Source organism: Epinephelus lanceolatus, chromosome 21 (genome assembly GCF_041903045.1).
Source record: "Epinephelus lanceolatus isolate andai-2023 chromosome 21, ASM4190304v1, whole genome shotgun sequence".
In the NCBI taxonomy this organism is placed as follows: Eukaryota; Metazoa; Chordata; class Actinopteri; order Perciformes; family Serranidae; genus Epinephelus; species Epinephelus lanceolatus.
Genome location: NC_135754.1, coordinates 26193478 through 26204682, shown reverse-complemented (window position 1 = coordinate 26204682; position 11205 = coordinate 26193478). Strand labels below are relative to the sequence as shown.

Genomic DNA, 11205 nt, shown 5'->3' with positions numbered 1-11205 from the left:
GTTTAATTCTATAAATAAATATAATAAATTAAAAAATATAGTATACATAACATAAAAATATAACATATAAACATTGTAGTATAACATAATATAGTAATATTTATTATAACTGTATCTTATATAATATTCATTAGAAATATATGTTTATAGTACGTTTAAAAAATATACATTTATAATATATTATATATATAATAAATTAAAAAAACACTACATATAATATAAAAAAATAAATATATATAACATATGATATATAAACATTATAGCATATCATAATATAATATTGTTATATTTATTATAAATATATGTATATATCATATATATCATATATTTATTATAACTATATATTATATAACATTTATCAGAAATAATGTTTAAAAAATATAATGTATATTTGCAATGATATAATATATTATATATAATATAAATATTATATATATAACAAAAATATAACAATGTATATAAACATATAAACATTATAGTGTAACATAATATAGTATTATATATGATATAAACATATTTCTAATAAATATTATATCATATATTTCTTAGAAATAAATGTTATCTATTATTAGAAATATATGTTTTTAACATATAACATACATTTTAAATATATTATAGTATATGTATAATATATTCATTATAACTAGAAATTAGAAATATATGTTTATGTGTTTATAAAATATAAGATCCATTCATAATATGATATATTATATCATATATATAATATAAATAAATATAATAACTTAAAAATATAATATATAAAACATAAAAAATATAACATATGATATATAAACATTATACTATAAAATAATAAGATTATTAGACTTATTTCTTATTAGAAATATATGTATTCATTATCTATATCATATATTGATTATAACTAATGTTATATAATATTTATTAGAAATATATGTCTATAATATGTGTTTATAACATAACATACATTTATAATATATTTTATCATATTATATATATATAATGAAATAAATGTTGCAGACAGGAAGTTGATCTAATCTAGTCTTGTGCACCATTTTATTCTAAGAAAGGATGTCATAAATGTGCAAGCCCTTCTTATAATTTTAATGTGTCCACACTAAAACTGCTAGAGATTATATATAGAAATAAAAACAAGGTTTCATGTTTAGAAAAACACAAACGCATGCTACTCTAACAGGCAATTTCTTGGGAGACAGTTTTAAATCACCTTTAATTGACCTCTAAGTTACATCACTGGTTATTTATATACATTTGAGTAATGTGTTGGACATTCACATACGCACACGAACAATATAAAGATGCAGAATTCATATTAACAATCAAAATAATAAATGGACATGGTATCACCTTTGTTTTAGACGCAGGGTTTATTTTATATTGTTGGACACGCCTCCTGTCAAAACGTCACATGGCAAACATGGCAGCTTTCTTGAATCGGCTGCATCACATCTCGCTCCACGTTTCTAACGCGGAAAAAGTGGCCAGCGACCTTGTTTCTAAATTTAAGTTTAGTCTGTTTGCCACCAGACTGACCGACAGATCCACACAGCTGGCTTTCAGGAAAGGAGCAGCTGTTTTCATCGTGAATGAGAGACCAAACTACAGCAATGTGAGAATGAATGAAGATCCGCGCGTGGTCAACATGGGGAAACACAACCAGGATTACTCTATTAAATGTTTGTACGATGTGAGCCCAAATCACCCGGTGGATACTGTCAGCAACGTGTGCTTCGAGGTGGAGGATGTGGAAAGGTCATTCATGGCTCTTCGCAACCTGGGCTGCAATTTCGTGGTGCCGCCCACAACAGTTTTGGACGAGTGTGGTCCTGTCACCTACTCGGTGGTTAAATCCATTGTGGGAAATGTGTGCCACACACTGATTGACAGGACAAAATACAAGGGGAGCTTCTTGCCTGGCTTTGATGTCATTGAAAAGGACTGCAGCTCGCCAGAGAAGGACATGTCTTGTCCCATCACACATTTTGATCACATAACATATGCCTGTCCCAGGAAGACAACCCACCAGGTCATGAGGTGGTACGAGAAGCTCTTTGGGTTTCAGAGGTTTTTCATTGATAGGTGAGAAAAAGCTGCAGTTGTATTCTACACTGGGCAAAATAGGAATGTGACACTTTAGTTTTTGCTCCCATTTTATTATAATCTGAGGGAAATATCTATATGCCCCAGTAGCCAATAATTCTCTTTTCAACTGCAGTACAGAGTGGATAACCTGTTATCACAGGTTGTCACACATGTGTTTCGATCCATGTTAGTGAGCATTTTGACCAACATAATAAGTAATCCATCCATCCGAAATCTGTGGCTTATCAAGGTCCAGATTAAACAGCGCATTATTACACGTGTGCCCCGGGATGGTCACAATAAAAGGCTAATTTAAAATGTGGTGTTTTATTACACAACCCACGGCCAGAGATGTTTTAAGTTTTGAGGGAGTGTGCCATCAGTATGCTGACTACAGGAATGTCCACCTGAGCTGCTGACCATGAACTGAATTTTCATTTTACTACTACAGGCCTTCTTCATTTTGCTTCTGTGAATTTGGCAGTACATCCAACCGCAGATCACGTTTAACCACTCCAGCTCAGGACCTTTATTTCAGGCACAGGAATGTCCACCTGAGCTGTTGACCATGAACTGAATTTTCCTTTTACTTCCATAAGCTTTCTCCAATGTTGTTTCAGCGAATTTGGCAGTACATCCACGCGTAACCACTTTAGCTCAGGACCTTTATTTCAGGCACAGGAATGTCCATCTGAGCTGTTGACCACAAACTGAATTTTCCTTTAACTACTACAGGCCTTTTTCATGTTGTTTACGTGAATTTGGCAGTGCATCCAACCGCAGGTCACGTGTAACCACTTCAGCTCTGGACCTTTATTTCAAGCACAGGAATGTCCACCTGAGCTGTTGACCATGAACTGAATTTTCCTTTTACTACCACAAGCCTTCTCCGATGTTGTTTCACTGAATTTAGCAGTACATCCCACCATAGATCAAATGTAACCACACCAGCTCAGGGCCTTTATTTCAGGCACAGGAATGTCCACCAGAGCTGTTGACCATGAACTGAATTTTCCTTTTACTACCACAAGCCTTCTTCAGTGTTGCTTCCGTGAATTTGGCAGTACATCCAACCAAAGATCACTTGTAACCACACCAGCTCAGGACCTTTATTTCAGGCTTTTTTCCACCTGCAAGATAGTCTGACATCAGCCACCAGGACAGCTGATGCAACAGTTGGTTTGAACAACTGAAGAATTTCTGCACAACCTGTCACAACCTGTTGTAGGGACGCTCATCTCAGTGGCTGGTCTCACATTCGGCTTCTTTACCTGCAAGATCGTCTGAGACCAGCCCCCCGGACAGCTGGTACAATAACTGGATTGCCCAACCAAACAAAAAACTGTCAGAACCCATCTTATGGACGTTCATCTCAGTAGCTGATCTCACATCCTGTTTCTTTAACTGCAGAACTGTTTGAAACCAGCCACCCAGACACCTGATGCAACAGTTGGTTTGCACAACTGAAGAATTTCTGCATTAACTGTCAGAAACCGTCTCAGGGAAGCTCATCTCAGTGGCTGGTTTTTGGTTTATCTAAGAAGTGAAGAGGCCGGGGGTATCATTTATAAAACAATGTATAGGATCCATACTAAAAATCTACGTCCTTTCAAAAGTCAAAATTTGTGTGCAGAAAAAAATATTCGACAAAATCTACAATCAGGCTTCCACCTCACCATCTGCATCGCCAATTTTCTGTCTCCAAAATGCTTGTAAGCATGGGTCAAAGTTTCTCCCATCATGCCTGTTTTATACATCACAACCTTATGCGTGTGCAGTAGCGTACGCCTCTTTCAGGCCTCGTTTTGTGCGTACGCAATGTTTCTAAATGAGACCTCGGATGTGCAGGTCCTGGGTTGGCTCATCAAACCGGTTGGATGTACTGCCGAATTCTCAGAAAAAAGACAGTTTATGGTGGTGGTATGGTAACCTCAGTTCACAGGCAACATCTGCGACAGTGCTGTGTGATAAAAGTGCACATTGTAGAGTGGCCTTTTACTGTGAGCAGCACATTTACACCTGTGTAATAATCCTGCTGTTGAATCTGCACCTAATACCACACCTGTGAGGTGGATGGATTAAAGTGCTCACTAATTCTAGAGAGATTAAATAATTGCGTGCATAGGAAAAGTCTTAGATCTTTTATTTCAGCTCATGAAAAATGGGAGCAAAAACAAGTGCTTCATCTATAATTTTGTATATTTTCTTCAACTTGATTTCAGTAATAAATATGACCTTTCTTTTGGGTAGTGATGAAGATGTGGACGAAGGTTTTGTCATAAACCAGGAGGGTATTGGACTACGTCTGACAGCCATGGAGTACTGGAAATGCAGCAAAGCTGGAATCTTGCTCCCCTCTGTGGACAGAAAAGAGCCTGACTGCAAGTTTGTCATTGCAGAATCACTGCCTGAACAAGGTAACTCACATCTTTCAATGTATTTCCTTTCTGTCAGAATGGATCATACTACAACTCCTGCATCAGTATGTGCTTTGTCTTCTTTCAGGCAGGAATCAGGTCGACACCTTCTTGGAGCAGCACAGAGCTCCGGGGATCCAGCACATTGGGCTGTACACAGAAAACATTGTTTCTACTGCATCTGCAATGGCTGACGCTGGTGTCCAGTTCTTCTCCCCTCCTCATGCCTACTACACCAAGGTTTGACCGACTCATACAGAACTGCACATCAACTTTTTTACCATAGCAGATGAACAAATGGTGACTTGATGAATGCAAGAAATGACCCACCATTTACACAAACTATCCAGTTTATAGTGGTTCAACAAAGCAGTTTCTGTTGCTCATTGTTACATTGAATAATAGTTTCTAACATAAACTGGTCATATGTGTGAATGCGTCACCTTCTATGGTCGTTCCCAAATCTTTTACCTTTCCTGTGACAGGTGGGGAAACAGCAGGAGATAGAGGAGGCAGGACACAACCCCCAGATGCTGGCGCAGCACGGCATTCTCCTGGACACAGCCCTGCACCGGGATCCCTCATCGGAGACAGCGCCCAGTGAAAGCAAAAGGTGAGAGGCAATCGAGAGTTGTAATCTCACACCCCTTTTAAATTAGCATCTGCATCGCATGTTGAATTATTTTTAGCGCCGATACCAAGTCAACATGTTTCTCACGGTTACATAAGGCCAACCAAATGTCCTCACCTTGCTATGTTCTGTTCCCAGATACCTTCTCCAGGTGTTCACCAAGCCCATCTTCGCAGAGGACACCTTCTTCCTGGAGTTGATAGAGCGAAGAGGGGCGACGGGTTTTGGGGAAGGGAACATCAGGGCACTGTGGAGGTCGGTGCAGGCGCACATGGAGAGTCAGAGGGGGGATTCTCGAGGAGAGGGATCCCCAAAAACTGTGCAGACTGCGCAGTATTAGTCAATCCAAATATTTTTAACTGAGGTTTTATTTTTGTTGTTTTGTACATATCAATGTGGGAGCACTTACTGGGGGGGAAATATATAGAATGTATAAAAATTGTAATATATTTAATTTTCCACAAGTGCTCTGTCTATTTCAGTTCTGGATTTAGTGGTAAATTTCACGTTAAATGCTGCATTCCTAACAAGTACAAATTATATATTCTTTTAAAGGAATACCTTAGTCACAAAATCCATTTGTATATCAGTTGTCACCCCGTATTACATTGAATTTTGGAAGAGAACTTTGCTTCTCACATGCCTTCATGGTGAACGGAGAATCCAAAAACAGCAAACATTCTTGATGAATTGAACTAAAGGGGCCATGTTTAATAACAGCAAAACTACGTCACAACATCTGTTAGCAAACTCTCACACAACTCCAAGTTTCACCAATATTAATTTATTTTGGTAAAACCTTGAACGTGATCCCCCTTTAATTCAATTCATCGAGAATGTTCATTTTTGGATTCTTTGTCCACCATGTAGGGCATGCGAGAAAAACAATACTTTCCTCACAAATCCAACGTAACGAGCAATGAGTAATTCATGTACAAATGGTCATTTTGTGGGTGAAGTATTCCTTTAATGTCTAGCCTCGAACATGACTGAACAGATTAAAGGCTTCAAACTGCACTATGAACAAAGTTATGCAAAAACAGACGTTATGTAATTTACTTGACACATTATAACAAAAATACACTCTCTGTAGTAGTTAAAGAATGTCTATGTTTTCACTGTTTCACAGCAAATCAACTGACTGACTCAACAGCAACTGTTCCTCAATAAATCCGTTACTCACCCCAGGCCGTGAAGACCAATTACTGTCCTCAAAATAATGTGCTCTCTGTTCCTCAGAATGTTGGTGGGCCGAATTTCAGAACAAGAGCTCTGAAAAACCAGTGACCAGACAGGAAAGTTTCTGGAACTTTTTGTGATTATGGCCATTTTATGCTACTTTATACTTCTACACCACTTTATTTCCATCATATTGTGGTTTGTACTCAACATTAATGTGACAGGTTTAGGTAGTTGTTATTTAGCTGATAAAAAAATACATACAAATGTAATCATGGCATATGATGTGTTGTTATAGACTGACCTACCTAACAACAAAAAAGTAGGAAAGATTTGACCAACTACAACAATACAACAGTTCACCCCTAAATCAAAAGTATATGTTCTTATATCTGTAGTTTCACTTATCAGTCTAGATTGTTTTGGTGTGTTGGAGATGTCTGCCTTCTCTCCAGTATAATGGAACTAGATGACACTCAGCTTGTGGTGCTCAAAGTGCCAAAAAAATACATTTGAAAAACTCAACAGCAATGTCTCTTTCTAGAAATCATGACCTTCTTACTCAAGATAATCCACAGACCTTATTGTGAGCAGTTTCATGTGGGAACTATTTTCTTTCTACCGAACTACACCTGCCAACCATATCATCCCACAGAAGGAGGTGTGCATCTACCGTTAGCTTACCTCACACCACTGAGCTAGCTAACGTTAACAGCTTACCAAGGATTGTCACAAGTACAAGCCTCTCATCCATGAGTAGATGCACCACTCCTTCTGCGCAGTGATACAGTTGGCAGGTGTACTTTGGTAGAAAGAAAGTAGTTCCTACATGAAACTGCTCACAACAAGGTCTGTGGATTATCTTGAGTAACCGGGTCATGATTTCTGGAAAGAGACATTGCTGTTGAATTTTTCAAATGTATATTTTGGGCACTTTGAGCACCACAAGCTGAGTGCCATCTACTTTTATTATATTCAACGGAAGCAGACATCTCTACAGCCGATATCTCCCAACATTCAGCAACTCACATGAAAACAATCTAGACTGATAAACACCACTACAGGTAAAAGGAAAAGTATGTATTTTTGATTTTTGAGTTGCTGTCCCTTTAATAGAGCTGTAATATTCATCCACAAATATAATATTCAATAATACATGATGTTGTTGTATTGCTAGGTTGGTGTAGAATACTTCTCGCTAAAGATGAAACTGTTAAACAGAATATAAAATTGGCTCAATCTTGATCTGCTACAATGTTAAAAGACTGCTTATACCGTATGTTGATGCAATGGTAGTAATAATACAATATAAGAGTAATATAACATCCTGAAAGAGGCACGTCTACTCATTAAGGACTTTGACTTTAAATATCCAAGTACATTTTTTTGATAGCACTATATGTAAAGTTTTGAATGCAGGACTTATATGTAATAGTGTTTTCACTATGCGTATGCTTCTTCCAGCACTGTCAGTGTCCATAAACACAGGTATAAACTTATGGCCACCTCACCTCACCAAATATCCCAAACTTTTACCCCTACAGAATTTAACTTGTAAAAGGTAGGTGGATCTAGGGGTTTTAGTTACTTTATCTTATCATATAAACATCCGTACGACTGAGCTCAGCGGCCCTTTTTCTAAATACCTCGCTCACACAGTCACTCATGAACCGTTACTGGAAGAACAGCTGCACCTCTTTCAGATGCTGTGGAGGTTTTAGCAATGTGCACGCCTTGGCAAAAGCACAGCTTTAGAGCCTCTTAGAAGGGATCTCCAAAGCCACAGAGATGTGCCAGTTCAATTAACTTGGCTATAAACATTATAGGCAAGGATTAGTGGGATAGATGAGACGCAGTGAAATTTAGATGGAGTTCCATGAAAGCCATATGCTCCCTTTGTGCTCCGACTGTAGTTACAGTATCGCCCCCCCACTGAGGAACATCAGAGAATAAGTCCAACAACGAGCTGCAGAGAAGTTAACTTAATGCATGTACTACTGCAGTTTGACAAATGGTGTCAGTGTTTTTCTTTTACTCAAGTGTCACCTTCTTGCCTTGACTAAACTTTTTTAAAGGTTGAGTGTGTATTTGGGATTTCTGCTCACTGATTAAAAGCTTTTGAATTCTACAAATGGCAAACAAAATCAAATAATGCATTGAAGAATAGTCGCATCATTCTGCTTATTTCAGCCTTGGAGCTAATTTCTGGTGCAGTTTGAACAGAGTTAACTGTTTTAATTTATCTTGTATAAAATTGTGAATGAAAACGTGAATCATAGAATGAGGAATTCTGTCAGGGACGGAGAGGATTAACTGTTCATTAAAGTTGAGAAAGGATGGCTCCTGTAACAGGAGTCCCTCGGCCATCTGTCTGAGGCCAGTGTGAACCACAGATGGCATACAGCATTCTGCATGGGGTCTCAGTGCTGGGAGTTGGAAGCTCACTTCCTATTTACTGTTAGCCATATGCTTGCTACAGTTGCATCAAGACAGTCTAAGATAAATGACTAAAAACATCTAAATTAAGGCTTATTATTTCTCAAATATACAGAGGGGATTACACTCCAGCTCAGTCTTGTTGCACTATGATTGGTGGATACTGCCCCCTATGGTTGTGACACCGACAACACACACTGACAAACTTGTTGAACTGCACAACTCCTACTTCATGCAACGAGCTGTTTTGATCATCTGTGTCTTAGGACTACAAAACACAACATGCAACGTCTGCATTTCTTTGCTAAATCGCTCGCTCTCTAGACCCCCCCCCCCCCCCCCACCCCCACCCCCCCCCCCACCCCACCCCACACACACACACACACACACACACACACTACAGCCTACACAGTCAAGGAGACAAATCCTTGGTGCCCTTTAACACAAAAGGCAGACAGTCTAAAACCGAGGAGGACAGTCTGGGGGAGATTAGTGGCACACAACAGATGTTACTCCTTGATTAACAATAGTGTGTGCCAGGGGTGAGCTTCAGCTCCCCACCCTTCTGAGGCCCAGTGTGTTAACTTCAGCCCCCACAAAATAAATGAACTTACTGCCCTTGATGTGATAGGACAGGAATACTAAAATATAACTGTTGATCTTTCTACCAGTGCAGCTTTATGGGACATTACAGTAATATCCAGCTGCTTTCCTTATGTGCAGCACTTGTCATGAGTTTACTGTCTTATGTCAGTTTTCAGAGGTTAATAAAGTTCATACATTTTTCGCCTCCTGTTGTCAGTGGCTCACAATGTACACACAGTGTCTAAACATAAAGAAAGGTAAACAAGTACACAGCTATTGCATGTGAACAAGCTGTATTGAATTGCAGGTGTTGCAAGATGACTTACAAGATAGAAAAGAAGACAACACTGGCTTTACCTATTTAGGCCCGTGTTGGAACCACTGGCTCTAGTGAGATTAAAGGGGTAGTTCAGATTTTTTGAAGTGGGGTTGTATGGGGTACTTACGCATAGTCAGTGTATTATATACAACAGAAAACTGTCGGTGTGCCTCCAGTTTGGAGTTTGGAGCAATGCTCTGTACTGCTGTGAATGAAGGGCAGCAGCAAAATGTACCATATTTCAGCCAGCTAAAAAGATCTATATAAATTAAAGTGTACGCTAACTTGAGAGTATTATCACTGCTTTACCTTTCTGTCAGACAGCCCCTTCCAATGGGGAAGCCAATAACCGCTTCAGTTCCCCATCTATGCTCTTGTCAAAGCCAACAGACTCCATTGACAAAAACAGCAATTTAAGCGTGCTAAACACAGGAGCTGCTGGTCTACCACTGCCTCAGTCAGTCAGTTTGTTTGTCTTGTTGTGTAACTCCGGTGAATCCAAACAAACCCTTTCAAATGCCAAAGTCACACAATAACACAAACAAACTAACTGATCAGTGCAGTGGTAGACCAGCAGCTCCTGTGTTAAGTGATGTTAAATTACTAGTTTTCTCAATGGAGTCTGGCCTTGAAGAAAGCAATATAATGGCTTTGTTTCCCCGTCAGAAATCGCTGTCTGACTTCAAGGTAAAACAGTGAAAAAAAAATCAAAATATAGCGTACACTTAAACTGATATTCATTTTTTAGATTGCTAAAGCAAGTTTTGTTGCTGACCCCATCCACAGTAATACATTGCTTGGCTTCAGTGCCGACATTTGGCCTGCTTCTCCAACCTAGGGTCACGCCGACTGACTCTGAACTATTCCTTTAATACAATTCAATCCAACTTTATTTATCCTGAAGGAAATTCTTGTGCAAGGGAATGCTTTTAATTACAGTAACCACAATTTTAACGATTCACAACCAGTACCAACCAGACAACCAGTGGGTTCCCAGGTCAGGGTCACTCACTGGCACCAGATTTAGAACAATAGTGTATTAAATATCTGGTAAAATATACAAAAATACAAGGTAGACGTGTTTTTAAGGAGCAAAAGCAAAATCCAGTGGCTAATAGAGTAACAATAGGAGTATGGATGATGAGTTCCTATTAATCTGCATTTATTTTTATTTTTAAGCCTCCTAGAATCTGCCCATTATATCATGTTATGTGTTGTTGTCTGTCAGAGGAAATTACATTGCACTACATTGACAAATGAACATGATATTGAAGGATAATATTGCACATTATGTTATAAAAAATATTGCACAAGATATGAAAAGTAGTAATGTGCATGGTATTAGGTAATAGTGCACCTAATGTAGCCAGTCAGTGTCTTTTGTTTCAGCTCTCCTACCTTCAGAAGGTGGAGGAATATACAGTTTGATGGCCACAGGTAGAAAAGATCTCCTGTGGTGCCCTGTAGTGCTCCTCTACCTCTGAATGTGCTCTGATAGGACTCCATTAGATATGACTTACTATGTACAGGTGAACATGTGCACACTTGTTGCACAACAT

The 11205-nt window shown here is 38.5% G+C and overlaps 1 protein-coding gene across 1 annotated transcript; it reads left to right on the top strand.

Annotated features, from left to right (window-relative positions):
* The first annotated feature begins 1236 nt into the window (after positions 1-1236).
* Positions 1237-6314, top strand: hpdl (4-hydroxyphenylpyruvate dioxygenase-like). The gene is made up of 5 exons (XM_033610892.2): positions 1237-2076; positions 4330-4496; positions 4585-4736; positions 4982-5109; positions 5266-6314. Exons 1-5 carry the CDS (start codon positions 1256-1258, stop codon positions 5465-5467), a joined length of 1470 nt encoding a protein of 489 aa, XP_033466783.2. The 5' UTR covers positions 1237-1255; the 3' UTR covers positions 5468-6314.
* Positions 6315-11205: the final 4891 nt, after the last annotated feature.

Coding starts and splice junctions, on each gene's coding strand:
- hpdl (XM_033610892.2), top strand. CDS start 1,256: ATGTGTTGGACATTCACATACGCACACGAACAATATAAAGATGCAGAA. Junction 4,497..4,584: donor AGAATCACTGCCTGAACAAG/GTAACTCACATC, acceptor GTCTTCTTTCAG/GCAGGAATCAGGTCGACACC. Junction 5,110..5,265: donor GCGCCCAGTGAAAGCAAAAG/GTGAGAGGCAAT, acceptor TTCTGTTCCCAG/ATACCTTCTCCAGGTGTTCA.